Below are 22,861 nucleotides of genomic sequence, written 5' to 3'. Positions count from 1 at the left end.
AACGAAATAGTGTGCGGTATAATCCACTTAATCCAGCCGAATTGGTTAAATTAATAATTACTAAGAAATTAATAAAAATAAATAATATTCTCTCTTATCTCAGTTTATTTATTTATTATAAAAAAATTAATTATTAAGGAAACATATAATTATTATATTTTTTTCACCATTATTTTTCTATTTAAATTTTAAAATGTATTTATAATAATTTATAAAGATAATTTATAAGTAAACAAATATCTTAGTACAGACTTTTAACCAACCCACGGTTGGACGGCAGTTGAGAAAATATTCCAGTTGATATTTTTTCCGAACCGTACCTCCTTGCCCGTCCACAACTCGCCAGTTCCAGTCTGATTAGAGAGAGAGAGATTAAAGTTGTGGTTGAGATCGAGAAAGTAGAGGATTCAAATGGATATTCGATTCCGAATCGGGAGCTTATTATTATTAACAACATCTCAGACTTTGTGGTCCTCTTCAAGGAATCAAACAGCTCTCATCAAACCCTGTTTTTCAAGGAAAAATCGACCCCAACAAAGTGGCGACAACGATGACGACGACGACAATAGCAGTGGTGGGTCATCTTTATATGTGTTGATTTGTTTTGGGTCTCTTGATTTTGAGATTTAGCTGTTGATTTTTTTGGATATGTGACCTCTGTACAATTTTATTAATTGGGTGTTTGAGATTCAAACTTGATTAGATTTTTTTGAAATTCAAATTGCTGAGTTGAACTACTTTGCTTGTTTTAGTGTAATCCCAAATGATGATTGGTTGTTTGATGGGTTGGGATCATCTGTCCACTTTTTTGTCCAATGTTTTAGACAAAACAATTATGTATCCCTTACTATTGATGATGGGTGGGTACACTGATAGGTCAGGCCTGCTAGATAGTCTCTCCCTCTCTAGTGAACCCTCCCTTCTCTGCCCTCTCCGAGTGGCTGCCTCTCGCCACTCATATGCGTATAGGGTCCTTATACAATTCACACCCCGAAAAATGGAGTACTATATGCAAGTTATGATATTTTGTGTTGTTGATACACAAAGTGTCATAACCAAGCTCCTTTCAATCATAACCAAACACCATTTGAGGCATAACCAAAGGCCTCTTCGGTTTTAACCTAAATAACAACTCCAATAGGTCATAACCAAGTCATAGCCGACACCCAAGGACGACAAAAGTAGTAACTGAGGGGTATATATATGATACACCCCTTTTTTGGGGTGTGTATTGTAGATTTTCCCTTATATTAAATAAGGTTAGTCTATTATGTTAGAAGAACATTAAAGCCAAAAACAAGTATGGAGAAGTATAATTACTTTCTATTTATTTGATTTGGTGTTTTGTTATTGACTAAATGTACAACTTTACTTATGAGAACCACTCTATACATATTTTCTCTTGTTGATCCCTTCAAAATCCTCTAATTATTAAGTATTTTTCTTATGGATTTGTTGAAATGTTCTCAAAAACTGAGTTTTTAATGCTTAAAACCCAAAATTTTGGGTTGTGATTTCTGTTTTTGTTATCCTTTTTGGTCTAGAGTTTTGAAATTTTTTTTGTTGGATTTATTTTCTGGTGTGGCCCAATAGCCTACATATCTTTTACATGTTTTATTTTATTTGGACTCCACAACTAGATAAAGCCAATATTTGAGATAAAGTTCAGTAATTAGAATTTTAAATATGGGGTAATTATTCTTCTAAGATAAGAAGGTGTAAGAAATAATGTATAGAGAAAGAGAGAGAATAAATTGTATGTATTATTATTGATTGATATATTGATATATTTATTACAATGATTCATGATTCCTATATATAGAAGAGGGTGAGTGTGTAGTAGGTAAGGAGTAGGTGAAGTGGAGGTGGTAGTGGTGTAGTGGGTTAGGTTTAGTGGAGTAGGTGAGGTGGTAGTGGTGTAGTGGGTTAGGTTTAGTGGAGTAGGTTTAAGTGGGTGAAGTAGGTGGAGAGTAGGTGGATTTTAACAGCCCCCCGCAAATGCAAGGGGGATAGGAACTAACCAACTTGAGTTTGGAGAGAGTAACAAAACAAGAAAATACATAAAAATAAAAGAGGATAAGAGACATTGTATGGTCGTGTCAGACCATTGGTGAAGACACTGGATGGTGGTGTCATAACGTTGTAGAGGACACTGTATGGGGGTGTCATAACCATGTAGAGGACACTGTATGGTGGTGTCATAACGGTGTAGAGGACACTGGATGGCGGTGTCAGACCGATGTAGAAGACAGTTTATGGGGTCATGTCGGACCGATGTAGAAGACAGTTTACGGGGTCATGTCGGACCGTTGTAACAGACACTGTTGTGACAGTTGTTGTGACAGTTTACGGAGTCTTGCTGGACCCTTGTAGAAACTAACCGGAATCAATGTCGGGACAGTTTACAGAGTCTTGTCGGACCCTTGGAAAAGCTAACCGGAATCAAATGTCGGGACAGTTTACAGAGTCTTGTCGGACCCATATAGAAACTAACCGGAATCAATGTCGGGACAGTTTACAGAGTCTTGTCGGACCCATGTAGAAACTAACCGGAATCAATGTCGGGACAGTTTACAGAGTCTTGTCGGACCCTTGGAAAAGCTAACCGGAATCAAATGTCGGGACAGTTTACAGAGTCTTGTCGGACCCCTAAAAAGTCGCACCCTCAAAAGGTGTGCCCAATCTTTCAAAAGGCGTGCATCAAAAGGCGTGCCCAATCCATAAAAAGGCGTGCCATCAAAAGGCGTGCCCAATCCATAAAAAGACGTGCCATCAAAAGGCGTGCCAAGTTGTCGGCGAGCGCCGAGCGGCTCATGATGCGCGTGTCTGCCTCTTCGTCAAGGTCTTTATAAATCGAAGCGGAGGCTGAGGCTGAGGCAGAAAACCCGCTAAAAAACTCTGAAAAAAACTCTTCGTGTTGCTGAGAGAGATAGTTCCTTTTGCTGAGAGAGTGTCTCTAAGAGCTGCAAATCTTGAAACACTCTGTAATACTCGGTTGCCCAGAAAATGGCCTCTTCGTCCCGTAGTCTGCTCACTCTCTTTCCAGACCTCAACGAGTCAACAAGAGAGATAACTGGTGCGGTGGCCCGTGAACCTCAACCAAACACCTCTGATTTTGCTCCGTTGAACTTTCCGATGCGGTCGGTGGAGCAAAAAATGGCGGTGCAAACTGATATTGAGGCCAATCAGTATACTCTGAAGTCATATGTGGAGACCATGACGGCGGTCACAAACTTGTCGCACCGGCTGCAAAGTAGAACAAATGAGGTGCAGCAGCTAAACGCCCAACTGGCTCTGCTCCAACGCATGTATAAGGATGCGCGAGCAGAGATAAGTGTGCTAAAGGCAGAAAACAAGGAGCTGAAGCGGAAGGCCACCGTGATGTTCCGATTTGGAGGTCCACCATATGCTGCAGTGGAGGAGCAGGGAGGAGGCAACTTGCTTGGTGGTCGAGGAAGCACGGAGGCAACACCGTCAAGGACCGCCCAGGACGGAGGCAAGAAGAAAAGACCGGCGGAATAGGCGAGAAGAAAAATCCCACTGTTCCGATTTGTGTTGGTTGTGTTTTGTTTTGTTTTGTGTTTTTTTATTTTTATTTTTTTTTTATGGTGTAAAATGCTGATCGGGGTTGATCCCCGGCATGAAGAAATGACAAGTTTGTAAAATGTTGTTGTTGTTTTTTTTTTTTTTTTTTTTTTTTTTGTTTTGGGAGTGTTTTGTTGAAAAAATAAAAATAAAATGAAAGAAAACAAGGGAGAAAGAAAATAGATAAAAAATATTTATAGATGGATTATATGAAAAACATCAGTGCGATTGTTTCAAAATAAAGTGGGGTATTTAAAAAAGAGGAAAAGTGACTTGGAAAAAATAAATAAAAATAAGTGATTTTTGAAATCAAATGGAGGAGAGAGAGGGACAAACCCATGTGATAAAGTGGAGAGAGAGTCGGTGAGTGGGGTGCAAAAGGTGAAGGAGAAATGATGGATTGAAAATGGTTTGGGTCAAAAGTGGACACTGTTAGTGGGGAACATGAGTGCATTGATTATTTGATATAATAATAATAATAATAAAAATAAAAAGTTAGAACAGTTGGAGAGAATGAGTGGAGTATGGTAAGGGTTTCATCCAAAGCCAAAATTCCTGCAGCGAATCACTTCGCAAATCCTAGCATGAGCTTTTTCTCTTTCCAGGCTTATTCATGAATTTCCTGGTGATTTCAAGAGCCTCTGGTGGCATTGTGGCAGAGAACACCCCAACCTGGATTTTGGGTGACAGCAACTGAGAACACCCCAACCTGGATTTTGGGTGGCAGCAACTGGAAAATATCATAGATCTGATTTTTAAAAACCTCGTGACAGCATTTCATCAGCTTCATCCAAGACAAACATTTTGATGTAAACAGGGCGAAGTGATTGTCTCCGCGACATGTCAAACACACGACCAGGAGTACCAACAACAACATGAACCCCACTGGAGAGAATGCGCTGATCTTCGCGCACACTAGTCCCTCCAACACAAGCATGAACCTTCACACTTTGCTGGGCAAGTTCAAGAGTGGGTGGAAGAACCAAAGCTTGGCACTCAACCAAGCTATAATCTAGCTGCTGCAGAATTCCAGAGCAGAATGTTGCAATGTTTCCAGTTCCAGACTGTCTCGTCATATGAGGTGAAGAATTCTTCTCCATCAGCCTCACACATGACTACAGTTGCACAAATCTTTGTTGATTTTATCAGCGGAATAGGTTGAGGTCCGGCGGGCGGCTAAGGTGAGGTTGCCGCCCGCCGGGGAAGCGAAAATACTAGGTTTTAAACCAGCTCTGATACCATGTAAGAAATAATGTATAGAGAAAGAGAGAGAATAAATTGTATGTATTATTATTGATTGATATATTGATATATTTATTACAATGATTCATGATTCCTATATATAGAAGAGGGTGAGTGTGTAGTAGGTAAGGAGTAGGTGAAGTGGAGGTGGTAGTGGTGTAGTGGGTTAGGTTTAGTGGAGTAGGTGAGGTGGTAGTGGTGTAGTGGGTTAGGTTTAGTGGAGTAGGTTTAAGTGGGTGAAGTAGGTGGAGAGTAGGTGGATTTTAACAGAAGGAAACCTTGATGGACAGGAATTCTTCTGATGAAGTTAATCTGGCCCTCTTCTCTTCTCTATTTAAGGATGGGTGACTCCCTTACATAATATGAGTATTTTTTCATCACTCAAAGTTTTATAGTCATCCTAATTAAGAGAGACAGAGAGAAGAAACTGAGCCAAGAATTCAAGATTCAACTATTAGGGTCAACTTCTCTAATTCAATGGCTGACAGAGGTATGTTCATTTTATTCTTGAGATGTATTGAATTCAAGATTATGTAAAGTTCAATTCCGCATTATTATGGTTACATGTACACAAGGTTTTAAAAAGCGGCCGCAACCGTTACATAACGCTATTACGTAACGGTTTTGGCGGTTACCGCCACCCGTTACGGCCGCTTTTACAGTATGATTGAGATTCACAGGTGTGTCGGCCGTAGCGGCTGCCGTGGTGGTGGTAACAGCGCCGTAACAGCTATAACGACCTGTTACGCATTGTTACGTAACGGTTCCAAACTGTTTCTTTCGAAAAAACACACAAAAAAAAACTGAAAATAGGGGAAGAGGGATAGAGAGAAGAGGGAAGATAAAAAGAGAAAATAGAGGAGCAAGAGATAGAGAGAGAGAGAAGAGGGAAGATGAAGAACATGTTATTGATTTGTTGAAACTATAAGACCTATGTTATTCTATTCAGCTGCTATCACTAAACCATTTTGTTTGTGCGTGTCTATCTATATATTGTTTGAAAATAATAATAGTAATAAGTGTAGTCATTATCTATTGGGCTTGGTTAAAATATGTATGTATATATATTTAGGCTTTTATTTATTCTCTTACTTTTGTCATTATTTATCTTATATATAATAGTTAGTGATTAATTTTTTTGTAAAATATAAAGTCATTAATTATTAAAATAAAATGTAAAAAACTCAGTTTATAGTGATTTAAAAAAATGAAATATATTGGATCATACTTAAAAATTGACATAAATTGATCAATATTTATTTTTAACCCAATAAATATGATCATGGAAAAAAAATATGCGTATCGGTAAATTTTTTTCAAATTGTGCGAAAAATAAAAAAATTCACGGTTCCGGTTACCGCAACCGCAACCGCAACCGCAACCGCGTCACCGCCACCGTTATAGCGACCGCAACCGCTTTTCAGAACCTTGCATGTACATTAGTTTTTACATGTGGTATCAAAGCCTTAGTTTTGTGAATCAATACATCTTGGTGTAGCCACTCCATTTTTGACCGCCCTTAAGACTTGGGCGCTACTGATGATTTATTTGGTGATGAAAGTTGTGCAGTGCAAAGGTTCGATTCCTTCGGCAAGAAGAGAGTCAAATCCTAACCTCACACCCCATTTTGGACCAAAGCTATTTTGAATGATTTTTAGACCTTCAAACCCTCTCTTTCAAAATATTTTTGAAATAAAGTTCCTACGATGTTCCGACGCTCGCATTTTGTTAAATGTTGCGCTTTTCGGTAAATCGAGTAAGGACAAAGTGGAAATGAATGAAAGGGAGATGAACTCTTTGAAAAAATTTTCAAAACATCTTGCTTAGGGGTTTGGAGTTGAAGAAAAGAGGAAAGGAGAGAAGAAACCTAGTTGAGGAAGAAGTTGGGTATGAATCGTTAAGAGAGAGACGAGCAGTCCTCGCCAAATCGGGCCTATCATTTTGTAGACTTGGATTTAAGCTATGAGGCCACCACCGTTGGAAAGAAGACTTCCGGGGCTTCATTTTACACTCAATAATCTCCTAAAGCCGAGTCCGAATGGGGGAGATATGGTTGTTGGAAGTTGAGCATTAATCCGTTATGATCAAAACTGAGCAGTCTTCACCAAAAAAGGCATAACTTTTTGTACAGTTGGAATTTTGATGTGAGGTTTTCACGATTGGAAAGTTTACTTCCGGGGCTTCAATTTGGACACAAGAATGACCTGAAAAGGAGTCTATATGAAGAAGTTATGTCCGTTTGAAGTTGGACCTGCAGAGCAGAATTTGCTATCGGCCACAAATGTGTGCAGTCGGCCAAAAAAGTAGCAGATTGGCCATCACAAGTAGCAGATCGGCGCTAAAGATGGCCGATCGGCTAAGAGTGACCCAAATTCATTTTTTTTGAAGATATTTCTCCTCCAGCTGTTTCCAGCTTGCTCCAGCTGTCCCAAATCAGATATTTTCGACCCAAGTTGATATTTTGCTATATATGAGAGCCTTATATCTCATTTTCAAAGGGTTAGAACTTCTTAAGCAAGTTTGAGAGCTTCTCTCACTAAACTTCCTCTCTCTCTACAATCTTCAGAGCTTAATCTCTGCCTCTCTCTCTAGAGCCTCTCTCCCTTGCTCTTTTGTGCATAGAAGTGCATAGAAGTAGAGAAATACTCCTAGTTGGCCTAGGCATCCTTCATCAAAGTTGCATATCTATGGGCTGAGGTCCCTTCGAGCTTATTCTTGGATTGTTGGAAGGTCATTTGAGCCAGCAAAGAGGCTATTTTGCAGCTGTGCTTCAAGGGTAAGCATCTCCCTCTTTTAAGCTCATTTTTGTACACTATCTTGGCCACCTTTGCATGCTTGTTTTGCCACACTTTCAAACTGTTTTTGGCTTGGTTTTGAACAGAAGAAAGGTCTGATTTTCAGTCCTAAAAATGTTGGTTTAAGCCTTGTTTGGCTAGGGGGTGTGGCCTCCCTTTTGCTCCTTGGCTTGTAAGGCCTTTTGAGCTAACTTTCAAGCTTTTCAAACAACTTCTTTTTGGCCTTAAAACCACTGAATTCCAGAGGAATTTCAGTGGTAGAAAACTTGATTTGAGGCTCAAAATAGGAGGGGGTGGTCCCCCCTTCCTCTTGTCTTGTTAGCATGTGTTGATGGCCAACCAAATGCGCATGTGTTTTTACTTCTCTGTGGCTTTGTTTAGGCTCATTTTTGTGACTTTTCAGACCTGCCATAACTCTGTTTTTGGCTATTTTGGTCACCTCTTGCATGCTTCATGCACTTGTAGTGTAAATCCTCTTTGCTAGCCTTGTTAGCCTTACAAAGTAGCACGCTCTTGTGGTTTGAATTAGCTTAGTTCAAACATGTTTTTGATGTTATTTTGGCATGCTATGACTCTAATTTTGATTGGTGGACTCACCTCTTGCATGCTTCATACACTTGTAGTTTAATCCTTTCTAGCTAGCCTTGCATGCTTGTCTCTTTAGCCTATTATTCTAGCTCATTTTGGCTATACTCCAGCATGATTTTATTCACATCTTGGGCTGTTTTAGGACTCTTTTGGGCTGCCGTGGTCATTTGAGCCATGCTTTGTATAGCTATAGTGCAAGTGCCTTCACTAGTCTTGAGTTTTGAGGCCACTAGCATGCCTTGTTTGTCATACGTGCATGATTTGGCATCATTTGGAATGTAATTTCAGAGCTTATTTCATTGTCATACTCTCAAATTTTCCACTCCATCAATGTGTTTGAGAGTTGAGCTTTGTGCCTTCCTTGCGAGCCATCATTTGAGCATGCTTTTTCTTGCTTATCATGCTATCATTTCAGTCCATTTTAGCCACTGTTTTGGCATGCATGAGGACTGTTTGGAGTTGGTTTAGTCCATTGAGCATTGTATTACATGGTCCTAGTGTAAAGCTCTTTGCTAGTTTCAATGCTTACGTGTTCTAGCATGTTGTGCATGCGATGTTTGCATAGTAGAGTCTTGCATTTCATGCCACTTTAGCAATGAAAATCCGTTATCCTCCTCATTTCTTCACTTTTGATTTATTTTGAGGATTGGTTAGTCTTGAGTTTGAGTTTAATGCAAGGGATTGAGGCCTATGCTTAAATGGCTTCAACCCTCTTTTGAGGGTTACTCCTAGTCAAAGGCATTGGTCTCTCCCATGCCTTAAACCATTCTCTTTGATAGACCTCTCTCTCATTAGAGGACTCTCATATTTGGACAAGTTGATTAATGAATGGATTGGTAATGTTAAAATGTGTAAACAAAATCAATCAAGTAAAATGTGCCAAGATAAGCATGTTGCATGTGTACATTGCATTGTATTCAACCGGACGTTATGTTGAACACAAAGTGAATTGGTCCATTTCATACTTGGAGTTCAGTCGGGTGGATTTTCCTCCCTCTTCATGCTGCCGACAGCCACTCAGGACCTCTCTAGTTCAGTCGGCTCTCTGGTTCACGTCGATCCTTTCATCTCTTTGGTTGAGTCGACTCTCTCTCCTCAATCGATTGTGTCGGCTCTGTCTTAGGTCTGGGTTGAAGTCGTTATTCGGTGATTTAATGTAATTTGCCTTCTCTCTTCTCTCTTCTCTGTTTTTTTTTTTTTTCTTTTATGTCTTTCAAAAAAAAAAAAAAAAAGACAAAAAAATTTTAAAAAAAAAATGTTCTCTTAAATTCTTTTTTGTTCGGTTTGGTATGTTTCCCATCTTCCGGGTTTGTGATTAGACCAGTGTTTGTTGTGAGGGTTCCTTTGTAGCGTATTCATGGCACAATTGACTAGTGAGTCTACTACTTCACATACTCCTCAGGGCCCGAGCCCTGGTTTGCCTACTACTACGACTGATTCCCTCAACCCTGGCTAGAAAATCACCACCTCTCTCTTTAATGGTCAGAATTATCAAGCCTGGTCGCAGAGTCTGACTATATTTTTGAAGAGCAAAGGGAAGGTGGGATATGTTGATGGGCACGTTCAGGCCCCCAGTTCCACATATTCGGGTTATGATCAATGGGAGATTACCAATTCTCTTATCATGGGCTGGTTGATACATTCCACGGTTCTGGAGATTGGTGAAGGATACTTGTCTATGGACACAACACAGGATATTTGGGAGGCTGTGGCCACTACGTATTCTCGCAAAGGCAATTTTTCCTAGACTTTTGAGTTGCGACGCTCCATTGATCGATTCGTCCAGGGTGAGATGACTATCCTTCAGTATTTTACGTTCCTTAGCAATGGGTGGAAGAGACTTGATCATCTTTAGGACCACAAGCCTGTGTGTCCCACTGATTCTGCTGGGTACCGAAAATTTGTTGAACAAGTGTGGGTTTTCAAGTTTTTAGAAGGTCTGAATGTGGAGTTTGATCCTGTTAGGAGTCGTGTGCTGGGTATCGATGTGCTTCTTTCTCTCCAAGAAGCGTTTGCTTATGTGCAGAATGAGGAGAGTCGTCGTTCTACTATACTTCCATTTACCTCTTATGATTGATCTGCCTTGGTTTTTGCACCCTCTCGAGATGGGGATCATGGTTCTCGTCCTCCTTCTGAGAAAGATACCCTTTTCTGTGACTATTGTCGTCTTTCTCGCCACACTCGTGAGACTTGTTGGAAGTTGCATGGGCTGCCATCTGGGGGTCGTGGAGATCGTTCTGGGTCCCGCGGGGGTCGCTCGGGTCAGTCTAGAGGCCGAGGGCCCAATGCCTGAGCTCATCATTCTGATACAGTTGAGCCTCTGTCTCCCGCTCCGATTGTTTCCTCTGCTGATATCTCTGGGTTTTCTACTTCTGAGTTGGAGGTTGCTCTTCGCCACTTGTTAGACCGTCAGGCATTTGGTTCATCTTCAGGTAACTTTGTCTTTTCAGGAAACTTAGCTTCTTCTACAAGTGCTTTCCTATCTCATCAAATGTTGCCTTGGATTATCGATTATGGTGCTTCCGATCATATATCTGGGTCTTCTGATTTGTTCTCCGCTTATACCCCTTTAGGATAAGATAAAGTTAGAATTACTGATGGTACCATTTCTTCTGTGTCAGGAAAATGTGTAATTCATGCCACTGCTTCCCTTCCTTTGTCTTCTGTACTACATGTTCTTGATTTTAGTGTTAATCTTTTATCTTTGAGTCGTATTACTCGGGACTTGAATTGTAGTGTAACCTTTTTTCCTGATCATTGTCTGTTTCAGGACCTTATCACGAGGAAGATGATTGGCAGTGGTAGAAATGAGAATGTTCTCTATATCCTGGATCAAGCAGACAAGCGGGCTCATAGATCCATCCAGTTACCATCTACAAAGGAAAACTTATGGCTATGGCATCGTCGTCTTGGGCATCTATCTTTTTTGTTACTTAAGCATCTTTTTCCTTCCGTTTTTTTGAAAAATAAATGTTTCTGAGTTTCAATGTGAGTCGTGTCAACTTAGAAAACAACACCGAGCTTCTTTTGCTCCTTCTATTAATAAAAGTTTAGTTCCTTTTTCATTGATTCATTCTGATGTATGGGGTCCCTCTCGTTTTGTGTCTTTAAAGGGTCACCGATGGTTTTTCACTTTTATTGATGATTGTTCTCGGACCACCTGGGTATATCTTATGAAGGACAAATGTGAGGTTTTTTCTGTGTTCCAAAATTTTCATAAAATGATTTGCATTCAGTTTGGGGCGGTTGTCAAAATTTTGCATTCTGACAATGGGGGGGAATACATTGACTCTAGCCTTGGCCGCTATTTTGCCACTCATGATATTATTCACCAAACTTCGTGTACCAATACCCCTCAACAGAATGGTGTTGCAGAGCATAAAAACCGCCATCTTCTTGATATTGCGTGTTGTCTGTCCTTTGAAATGCGTGTTCCTAGATCAAATTGGGGGGAAGCTGTTCTTACTGCAGGCTTCCTTATCAATCGTTTGCCTACCCAGGTCCTCAACAAACACACTCCTCTTCAGGTTTTGTTAGGATCCCACTCGTCTGGTTTCTCTATTCCTCCCAAAACCTTTGGGTACGTGTGCTTTGTTCATAACCATTCTCCTACCCGTGGTAAGTTGGATCCTAGGTCTCTTTGGTGTATCTTCCTGGGTTACTCCGCCACACAAAGGAGTGTTATCATTCCCCCTCTCGGAAATCGTTTGTCTCTATGAATGTGTCTTTCTTTGAGTCTCAGTCCTACTTCTTGTCCTCTTCGGTGTCCCAGTCCTCTTTTCAGGGGAGCCTTGGCGTGAAGCGATTCCTGTGTCACTACCATCAGTGATTGAGCAGGTTGAGAATGTTAATAGTGACCCCGCTATTTATATTGAGAATGTTGAGTTTGAATCCACTGTGAAAGACGACAAAGTTTATGTTAGGGACAAGGATAGAAAACAAGTTACTTGGGTACAAGAGACCCATTTGGATTCTCCACTGCTATCTTCTTCTCCTGATGGGTGTCCAGAATCCTCTTCTTCTGATGAAACTCCAGGTAACTCTATTATTTCTGGTCTAGATGTTTCTATTGCTAAAAGGAAGGGGGTTAGATCTTGTACTCAACATCCTATTTCTCATTTTGCCTCCTATACTAATCTGTCTCCTTCCTATAAAGCTTTTCTGTCTAAAATTTCTTCTGTGAGTCTTTCTTCTAATTTTCAGGATGCTCTTTCTACTCCTAAGTGGAAGCATGCCATGATGGAGGAGATGAGAGCCCCTGCTAAAAATGGCACTAGGGAATTGGCTGAGTTGCTTAATTGCAAATGACCTGTTGGATGTAAGTGGGTGTACACAGTGAAGCACAAAGCCGATGGTTCCATTGAACGTTACAAGGCAAGATTGGTGGCCAAAGGCTTTACGCAGACTTATGGAGTAGACTACCAGGAGACATTTGCTCCTGTTGCTAAGATGAACCCTGTCAGAGTCCTCCTCTCTCTTGCCTCTAATCTTGATTGGCCTCTCCACCAATTTGATGTGAAGAATGCCTTCTTTTATGGAGATTTGGAAGAAGAAGTGTACATGGACATTTCCTCAGGCTTTGAGGATGTTAAAACTAAATGAGAAGTATGCCGACTATGTAAGTCACTTTATCGACTCAAACAGTCACCTAAGGCTTGGTTTGAGAGATTTACTCAGGCCATGCTGCGATATGGTTTCAAACAGAGTCAAGCTGATCTTACTTTGTTCGTGAAACACTCTTCACATGGTTAGACGATAGCTCTTATTGTTTATGTGGATGATATTGTACTCATAGGGGATGATGTTGAGGAGGTTCCTCGGTTAAAGGAGTATTTGGCTAATGAGTTTGAAATCAAAGATTTAGGTAGCTTGAAATACTTTCTAGGTATTGAAGTTGCTCGGTCCAAAGAGGGCATCTTCATATGTCAAAGAAAGTATGTGTTGGATTTGCTAAAAGAAACTGGGATGCTTGGAAGTAAAGCCTGTGAATGTGATACACCACTAGAGCCTGGGCTGAAGCTTAGTGAGGATCAAGCAGGCGAGCTTGTAGACAGAGAGAGATATTAGCAGCTAGTGGGTAAGCTTATCTACTTATCCCATTCGCGTCCTGACATTGCTATCGCAGTGACTATGGTTAGTCAGTTTATGCATGCTCCACGTGCAATTCACTTAGAGGCAGTTATGCGAATTCTAAGGTACTTGAAGTCTTTTCCAGGAAAGGGTCTCTATTTCTCTAAACATAGTCATCTTAGTGCAGAGGCATATACAGATGCTGATTGGGCTGGGTCCGTCATTGATAGAAGGTCAACCTCTGGCTATTGTACCTTTGTTGGAGGAAATCTAGTTACTTGGAGAAGCAAGAAACAGAATGTAGTTGCAAGGTATAGTGCAGAGGCTGAATTTAGGGCTATGGCTCAGGTGTGTGTGAGCTATTATGGATCAGACTACTTTTGAGGGATTTGGGTATTTATCAGGCATATTCTATGCGGTTATACTGTGACAATACGACAACCATCAATATAGCTCACAATCCAGTTCAGCATGACAGGACCAAGCATGTGGAGATTGATAGGCATTTTATCAAGGAAAAGCTCACTAGTGGTACTATTTGTACGCCATTCTGGAGACCAACTGGTTAATGTTCTCACCAAAGGATTAGGGAATAAATCATTCCGTGACATTCTTAACAAACTGGGCATGAGAGAAATCTTTGCATCAGCTTGAGTGGGAGTGTTAGAATGTGTTAGAATATTTCCTATTTTATTCTGATGAATATTTAGTATATTCTTATTTTATGCCTTATGGCCCTTTTGTAATTATGATGATGATTTAACATAAAAGGAGATGAGATACCACTCATACCTTCAACTTTTCCTTGCTAAAAAATAACATTATGTTCCTTCAATTTCTAGGAATTTAGTTTTATTATCCAAATTAGATAGTGTTGGATATTCAATTTTATTTAGTTATGGAAAACTCAATTTAATGTTTAATTCAATAATGATTGGTTTTGGTAATTTATGTGATGATTTATATAAAATTGCCTTAAATCATGAGTTTGTACAATCGTTAGTAACTCTGCATTCGAATATTGATTTAAAACGTGGTCTAATTAATGAAAAATCCTCAATCTTGTGGCATAGACGGTTGGGGCATATTTCTAGAAATAGAATTGAAAAATTGGTAAAGAATGGGATTTTGAAAAACCTAGACTTCACTGATTTTGAGATATGTGTGGATTGCATTAAAGGAAAGCAAACCAAACACACCAAGAAAGGTGCCACAAGAAGTAATGAGCTTCTTGAGATAATTCATACAGATATTTGCGGGCCACTCAACATCACATGTCTTAGTGGTGAAAAATATTTCATCACATTTATAGATGATTTATCACGTTATGGATATGTGTATCTAATTCATGAAAAGTCGCAAGCTGTTGACATCTTTGAGGTGTACATAATTGAAGTCGAGAGACAATTAGATAGAAAGGTTAAAATAGTGAGATCAGACAGGGTGGTGAGTATTATGGTAAATATGATGAGTCAGGCCAAAATTTTGGCCCATTTGCCAAATTCTTAGAAAAGAAAGGCATTTATGTTTAATATACAATGCCTGGTACGCCACAACAGAATAGAGTTGCTGAAAGGCGTAATCGTACACTTAAAGATATGGTTAGGAGTATGTTAAGTTACTCAATTGTACCCATTTCACTGCGGGGTGAAGCTTTAAAGACTACAATGTATATCTTGAATAGGGTTCCTAGTAAAATGGTCCCAACAACTCCTTTTGAGTTGTGGATTGGTAGGAAACCTAGTTTGAGGCATTTACATATTTGGGGTTGTCCAGTAGAGGCAAGAATATTCAACCCACAAGAGAAAAAGTTGGACTCAAGAACAATATTTGGATATTTCATTGGTTATCCAAACAAGGCTAAAGGGTATAAATTTTATTGTCCTAATCATAGTATGAGGATAGTAGAGACTGGTAATGCTAGATTCCTAGAGAATAGTGAAATTAGTGGGAATGAGAAAACACGAGTGGCGAATTTTGAGAAAATTAGGGTGGATGTGTCAACATTTGACCCTTATCGAAAAATTGTTGTTCTTCAGATTATTCCATAGGCTGAAGGAAACAAACAACATAATGAAAATCTTTCATCACCTCATGTTTCACCACTTCATGAAGATACCACCATTGAAAATATTGTAAAACCACCACAACCGGTAGTTCTGAGAAGATCTCATAGGGAAAGAAAGCCTGCTATTTCAGATAATTACATGGTGTATCTACAGGAATCTGATTTTGATATTGGGATTAACAAAGATCCAGTCTCATTTTCACAAGTTATGAATAGTGATGATTCTACTAAATGGGTCAATGCTATAAATGAAGAGTTAAAACCCATGGAACAGAATGGTGTTTGGGATCTCGTCGAATTGCCTAATAATTGTAAAAAAGTTGGGTCTAAATGGGTCATTAAGACTAAGTGCGACGCAAAAGGCAATATCGAACGATTTAAAGCCAGACTTGTTGCCAAGGGTTTTTCTCTCCAGTATCTAAGAAGGACTTACTTAGAATCATCCTAGCATTGTTAGCTCATTATGACTTAGAGTTGCATCAAATGGATGTGAAAACTGCTTTTCTAAATGGGAATTTGGATGAAAATTTTTATATGGAGTAGCCAGAAGGATTTGCAAAGAAAGGTAAAGAACATTTAGCTTGCAAATTAAAGAAATCCATATATGGCCTTAAACTAGCTTCCAGGCAATGGTATTGAAGGTTTAATGATACCATTACCTTTTTCCAATTTAAGGAAAATGCAGTTGATCAGTGCATACATCTGAAGGTTAGTGGGAGTAAGTTCATTATTTTGGTGCTATATGTGGATGACATTTATTAGCTAGTGATGACTTTGGCTTATTGCATGAAACCAAGGAATATCTCTCCAAGAATTTAAAAATGGTCAATATGGGTGAGGCAAACTATGTTATTGGCATAGAGGTCTTTAGGGATCAATCTCGAGGATTGCTAGGACTATCTCAGAAAGGATATATTGATTGTGTTTCGGAAAGATTCAATATGCAGTTTTGTTCAGCCGGTGATGCATCCATCATGAAGGGTGATAAATTAAGTGAAAAACAGTGTCCAAGGAATGACTTGGAAATAAAACAAATGAAGGACATTCCATCTACATTAGAGTAGAGAGTTTGATGTATGCCCATACATGTACCAAACCAGATATTAGTTTCACAGTTAGAATGTTAGGAAGATTCCAAAGTAATCCTGGAATGGAACATTGGAAAGTAGTGAAAAAGGTTATGAGATATCTTCAGAGAATGAAGGGCTATATGCTCACCTATAGGAGATCAGAACAGTTGGAAGTGACTGGATACTCAGACTTAGATTTTGCTGGTTGCCTTGATAGTAGAAAATCTACTTCAGGTTTTGTTTTTCTATTGGCTAGTGGAGCAATTTCATGGAAGAGTGTGAAGCAATCCACTATTGCTTCATCTACTATGGAGGCTGAGTTTGTGGCATGCTTTGAGGCTACAAATCATATTTTATGGTTGCGAAATTTCATCTCAGGACTTGGTGTTGTTGACTCAATTGCCAAGCCGCTGAAGATATATTATGACAATGCCGTAACAGTTTTCTTCTCTAAGAATGGAAAATACTCCAGTGGTTCCAAACACATAAAAGTAAAGTACTTAGTTGTTAGAGAAAGAGTTCAGAAACAACAAGTGTTAATTGAAAACTTAGCACCTCTCTTATAATTGCTGATCCATTCACAAAGGGATTGACACCAAAGACATACAAAGAGCATGCTATCAGGATAGGTCTTTTAAGCAACCCATGATGTGTATGGTTAATCTTGAGTGCTTTTTTTTATTTGACACTATTTGCGTAATAATAATTTTGTTTCTATTTTCCTGTTTCTAAAAGTGTGTGTACACATTAATTTGAATATTGATAAATAGGAAATGTCTTAACAAGACAAATTACAGGGGTCTTTCATGCAAATAATTACATATCCCGATAATGGACTGGGTTGGTGAAGGTTATCGATGGTGCGGTGCATAGAAAGAAATATAACGTAAATGTTACATAACCGCTATGACTCACATTGGTGATCTGAAGTAATCACAGTATTATAGTTTCTAATATATCTGAACTTATTGGCTATTATTAAAATTTTGTGATCACGTGTCAAAGTTTTTAGTGTGGAATCCAATGAGTCAAATTTATTTTTAAATTGCATATTTTGAAAAAAAATAAATAAAAAATCATAGTGGCATCATAATCGGCTTAATGGGCCAAGTGGAAGAATGTTGGATTTATTTTTTGGTGTGGCCCAATAACCTACATATCTTTTACATGTTTTATTTTATTTGAACTCCACAACTAGATAAAGCCAATATTTGAGATAAAGTTCAGTAATTAGAATTTTAAATATAGGATAATTACTCTTCTAAGATAAGAAGAAAACCTTGATGGACAAGAATTCTTTTGATAGAATTTATCTGGCCTTTTTCTCTCCTCTATTTAAGGATGGGTGACTCCCCTTACATAATATGAGTATTTTTCCATCACTCAAAGTTATATAGTCACCCTAATTAAGAGAGACAGAGAGAAGAAGGTGAGCTAAAAATTCAAGATTCAACTATTAGGTGTATTTTCTCAACTTCTCTAATTCAATGGCTGACAGAGGTATGTTTGTTTTATTTTTGAGATGTATTGAATTCAAGATCTTGTAAAGTTCAATTCCGCATTATTATGGTTACATGTACATTAATTTTTACATTTTTTTCTTCAAAGATAACTATAAAAGAGATTAGATGGGTTCAAGAGCTGAAAATTTTCAATTGGTATGCATGTTCTTACGGTTGATTATGACCTAACTTGTTTGATGTTGGGGTTCAATTCTTCCCCACTCTAGACAGAGAGAGGCGAGGAGGGTACACAGAATGAGAGGGGATGAATTTCAGTGGCGGCAAGAGGAAGAGATGCTTGGAAATTGAGAGGATGGGCGAGCCGGGAGATCATAGAGTGTAGGTTGATTTTTAATGAAGAACACATGGCATCATATGAACAGAGGGACAGAGAATTGGGACAGGAATTCGGGATATCCCAACCGAATGCGAAATTTTGAAGCTGCTATTTTCTGAATTCTAATGCACCAGCAGATTTTGCTACACACACTCACAGAGATATTTAGGGAACCACTTGTTCAACAACCCTCTTCAACAATACTTTCTATTATTTCTCTATTCCATTTAAATATTCGTTCTTCATTATTTCTTAATTTAAATTGTGAATTGAGGGGGTCTAATAGGGAGTCACATAGGATTCAATTGGAGCTGGTTTTTTGGGTGAATGACTCACTAATTTAGCCAAAGATAGGAAATAAGGGATCTGTTGGAGATGCTCAACAGATATATATAATCTATCTTTTAGCCAAAGTAGAGTCATTCTTCAAAAAACATGCTCCAAGAGGCTCCTTATATCACTCCACGTTTTAGTGAGTATACAAATCACTCAACAAATATAGGGAGGCACTAAGGGTCCCTAAATATTTTAAAACATTTTTTTCCGTCCTCTCTCATCCTCCCAAATCACCAAACAAGTGGGAGAATATTTTAAATTTAAAAAATAAATGAATATTTAAATGGAATAGAGAAAGTATATGGAGTATTGTTAGAGAAGGTAGTTGAAAAAGTGGCTCCCTAAAGTAGGGAATCCACATTTAGCTGAAAATTTTAAGGAAAAATAAGGAGTGTTGTTGGAGATGCTTTTTTAAATTTTTTAAATTTTTAACTTATTGTGCTGATGATAATTTGACACTTGCAACTTAATTTGAATCAAATAATGGAGAAAACTTAAAGCATGAATTTTTAACTAAATATAGAAAGAATAAAGTGGTTATCCTTTTCCGCTTCTCCTCTTTCTTTTGCCACTTATGTTCTTTTTTTTTTCTCTCCTTTGATTTTCACCTCTCCCACTTCCTTTCTACATGATTTATGAACACTTGCGTTGTGAGCACCCACTTCTATTAACTACAAGTTGTGCATGTATGGTGTACGTGATCATAACTCAAGTTGATAGATATGGAAAGGATGTGACAGAGAGATATTGAGTGCAGGAAGGGGAGGGAGAGAGAGAATCATGAACTGGTAAATGGGAGTAATTATTGGGTACCTTGTTGGGTATTGCCAAGGTGGTGCCTTTTTTAATGTGATTGGCTCACACAATGGGATCATCACATTTATGTTGGTATTTTGTCTAAAAACAAAGGGGTGCCAAGTGGTGATTGGTGAGAGAGGCGCATCCCATGGCAATACCACATAGTAGAAGTGTTAGAAAGTTGAGAAAGTGTGACATTCTTGAATTACTAAAGTGTATATTTTAAACTTTTATATCTCTATGTGAAAACAATTGACACGAGACGCTATAATGTGGTAGGTAATGGCTTTTCTCCAATTGGTGATCCAATTGGAAAGGTACTATTAGGGCTTAGTAGGCTTATCCTTGGTCCACTTTGGTGATCCAAATAGTTCTTAGATCATCCTTGGAAAATATGAGGTTGATTGAAAATCAATATCCCAATGATGGAATCACATTTGTCTTACAAAAATGGATGACAAGTATGATTTTGAGAATAAACCGTCCATTTTTTTAGACAAATGTGATATGATCATCTAGCTATCGATGTTCGATCAATATGATTTTTTGCTTGGATGATCTGTTTGGTACAAAATGAGTAGTTGAGTAGTTCACATCACCAAGGTGGGTCCACCAAGACCCAATAGTACCTCTCTAGTTGGATCACCAATTGAAGAGAAGCTGAGTAACCCTTGAATTTTATCAAATTACAATTTAACATTTTCTTTTGTGAAAATAAGTTAAATGGTAATTGTTAAGAATTATGAGATGTGACACCTTGTAGGAAGTATCATATCCAACTCTTGTAGCATTATGAGATAATCCCTGATGCTTTAGTCTTAAGCTATGTTGAAATGTCTAGTTTGAAACGAAGGGCATTTCTGAAATAGGATACATCAGGGGATCATGTAAATACATATACTGTTGTCGTTAATATTAGAAGATTAATTTCTGGTCACCATTGTGCAATATCCTCATGAGAACATCTTTAATTGGGATTTGCAGTTGTCTCTGTCTATTTTTATTTGAGGGAATAACTGGGGAGTGGATTATGATTTCCACTTCTGGTTTAGTTTTGGAGTTGAGATTTACTTTTTGGGGTGCTTGGTGATATCAAAAAAAGTTAATGGGGCAATATATAAACGTATGATGGCCAAAAAAAAAAAAAAAAGCCATTGACTTCTACACCCCTACTGTGATTGGAAAGAGTATCGGTAAAATGCAGCTGATATTGCTACTTAGGAGGAATCTCAGGCTTCATTATGATCTTCTTTCACAGTACATGTGATGGACGGATGTAAGAGACAGGTATCAGAACTAAAATGTTCATCCACCAGTTCCAAATCCACTCAACACACCTTACAACTCTATGTGGGTTGCCAGGACAAATTATCAGATTACACGAGTTATCATAATTCACTCAATTTGCAAGTTATATGGCAAAATCAGTTACATAAAAAACCTTTGACATTTGTTGTTTATGGTTTGAAGCTATGTTACTTGGAATGTGATCATTCCGGTATGAGGAATATGAACGGGAATGTGATATGCCACTTGGCTTAAATTATGGAACAATAAGGGTAGGTTTGTATAGAGTCATATTATTAGAATTTAAGGATTTTTATGCAAATTTTTTCGAGCATTAAACATCTAAGCATAGTAGTTATTTTTCAAATTAATCACATAAAGAACACATTTTTTTTTTGGAGCATTATGACTCCTTTGTTTTTTGTGAAAAATTTTGGGGATCGCTTTGGAATGCTAAATTTACCGTTTTGAAATGAAGGTGTATCATATTTTGGATCGTGCTCCAAAATGTAAGGTATTTTTGTTTTCTACTTACTTGCTTAAACACCTTTACATTATTCTTACACATTCGTCCAAAAGATGATATAACCCTTTACTAGCCTTTTTGTGCCCATTCTCAGGTGGCAAGTTCTCAACAGATTGGGACAAGGCCTGGACAAGGTTCAAGAAGCAAGGGAAGAAAACCATATTTTCAGAGTTTAGCCCAAACAAGTATGTCAACAGGAATCCTAGGCCTTCCAATTATCCACTGTCTGAGGAGGTTGATCCGATCAAGGGAGCAGAGAGATCAAACCTCATGTTATGGACTAGTCCTACTTTTACTCTGGGACTAGCCATTGTAATAGTCACATTTCTTATGGTCTACACCATTCTTGCTCCAATCAAGTGAATTCATTCAGTTCGGTCCAAGCAAACAGGCCTGTGCTGTAAAGATTTGATATTTTTACTAAGGAAATTGTTGAAGAGGGATTTTGTAAGTTATGTTATAGCCACTACATCTGTAAGTAAATACAGCTAATCTACTGGTCTTCATTTCTTTGTTATGTTATATGAATATCATCACCAATGCTCAAGAAAATTGTTTATTTGTAAATATGTGAGGCATGAAATTTGCTATTGATTATTTGTATAACAACCAATTTTTTTAGCTGTTGTGGGGGAAAAGAAATTGATTTTTTTTTTTAGGATTCATGCAGACTGTATGGATAATTTTTTCTCAAATATGTACTGAAAATAGGAGGGAGGATACAAACAAAATCTATTTGGAACTCTGGTGAATGGAGAAATCCTTATCTTTTGAATATAGTTTCTTCACTTTGCCCTTTCAAGGCCAGAACTGTCTTTTCCATTTCTAACTATTTATGATATTTTTTTCTACCAACTCTATATGTTGCACAACTTTTACCTTTTGTGGGCCCATTTCTTCGTCATCAGCCAAGTTCCATTATTTCTCTAAACTTTTTACGTGTTTCTAGGCTAAAAATGTCTATTGAAGACAAAAAAAAAAAAAAAAAAAAGTAATTTTTCTTGAATTTTTTCCATAAAATTTGTGTTTAGTAGACTTTTTTAAATTTCATCTGTTTTGGGGGTGAAAAAAATTAGGAGACTCTAGTCCAGAAGTAGTAAGAAGTAACAAAAAAATTCAAAAAATCAGTAAACACAAAAAGCAACCTTTCCCATCAATCATTGTATATTAGCCTTACAAATTTGGGGAAATAACTTTTTGTTGCTGTCCCACTGGACAGTTATATCCCCTGTAAATTTCCTCTTCCCAAATTATTTCATCAAGCATTTTGATAGCACTGTTTGTACCATTTATTTGTTTCTGACACAAAAATTAAACCATAAATAACTTTGAGGGAGCACAGTTTTGCTCAGTTGAAACTAGAAAGCTTAATGGGCTGCTGTTCCCATCCGCATCTTCTACATGAATTTATTTTATATATATATATATATATATGTATATATATACTGTCAGGTGTGTGGCCTTTTGTGTTTCCACTAGTTGTGTGTTCTCTTCTACCAGAAGACACCATTGTCTGCTATCCTCCCTTACCAGAGCTATCTGTGTCGTTTTCAGTGGGAACATAATCTTTACAAAGATAGAATCTAATGAAATTAAGAAATTAAAATGGTAAAACATACCATGAACTTAGGCAGAGGAGACTTTGACTTTGCCTTTT

The 22,861-nt window shown here is 38.1% G+C and overlaps 1 protein-coding gene across 5 annotated transcripts; it reads left to right on the top strand.

The window, feature by feature from the left end:
- The first annotated feature begins 238 nt into the window (after positions 1–238).
- On the top strand, positions 239–21,825 carry LOC114274838 (2,3-bisphosphoglycerate-independent phosphoglycerate mutase). 5 transcript variants are annotated; one of them, XR_014362871.1, is made up of 4 exons: positions 284–574; positions 5,118–5,317; positions 21,157–21,192; positions 21,299–21,825. XR_014362871.1 is itself a non-coding variant. In XM_028216819.2 (3 exons), the coding sequence occupies exons 1-3, from the start codon at positions 551–553 to the stop codon at positions 21,565–21,567; spliced, it is 324 nt and encodes a 107-aa protein (XP_028072620.2). In that variant the 5' UTR covers positions 287–550; the 3' UTR covers positions 21,568–21,825. The 5 variants fall into 5 exon arrangements, 1 of the variants encoding a protein (XP_028072620.2); XR_014362870.1 differs by lacking the exon at positions 5,118–5,317 and having other exon boundaries at positions 257–574; XM_028216819.2 differs by lacking the exon at positions 5,118–5,317 and having other exon boundaries at positions 287–574; positions 21,157–21,187.
- Positions 21,826–22,861: the final 1,036 nt, after the last annotated feature.

This window comes from Camellia sinensis, chromosome 3 (genome assembly GCF_055761805.1).
Source record: "Camellia sinensis isolate YWXY chromosome 3, ASM5576180v1, whole genome shotgun sequence".
In the NCBI taxonomy this organism is placed as follows: Eukaryota; Viridiplantae; Streptophyta; class Magnoliopsida; order Ericales; family Theaceae; genus Camellia; species Camellia sinensis.
The sequence above is the reverse complement of the archived record's forward strand: the minus strand, read 5'-3'. Positions and strand labels throughout refer to the sequence as shown.

What these genes read in the sequence shown, in the direction of transcription:
- LOC114274838 (XM_028216819.2), top strand. Translation starts at nt 551, where the DNA reads ATGACGACGACGACAATAGCAGTG. An exon ending in CGACGACGACAATAGCAGTG is followed by an intron (nt 575 to 21,156) that starts GTGGGTCATCTT and finishes TTTGAAATGAAG; the next exon opens with GTGTATCATATTTTGGATCG. An exon ending in TTTGGATCGTGCTCCAAAAT is followed by an intron (nt 21,188 to 21,298) that starts GTAAGGTATTTT and finishes GCCCATTCTCAG; the next exon opens with GTGGCAAGTTCTCAACAGAT.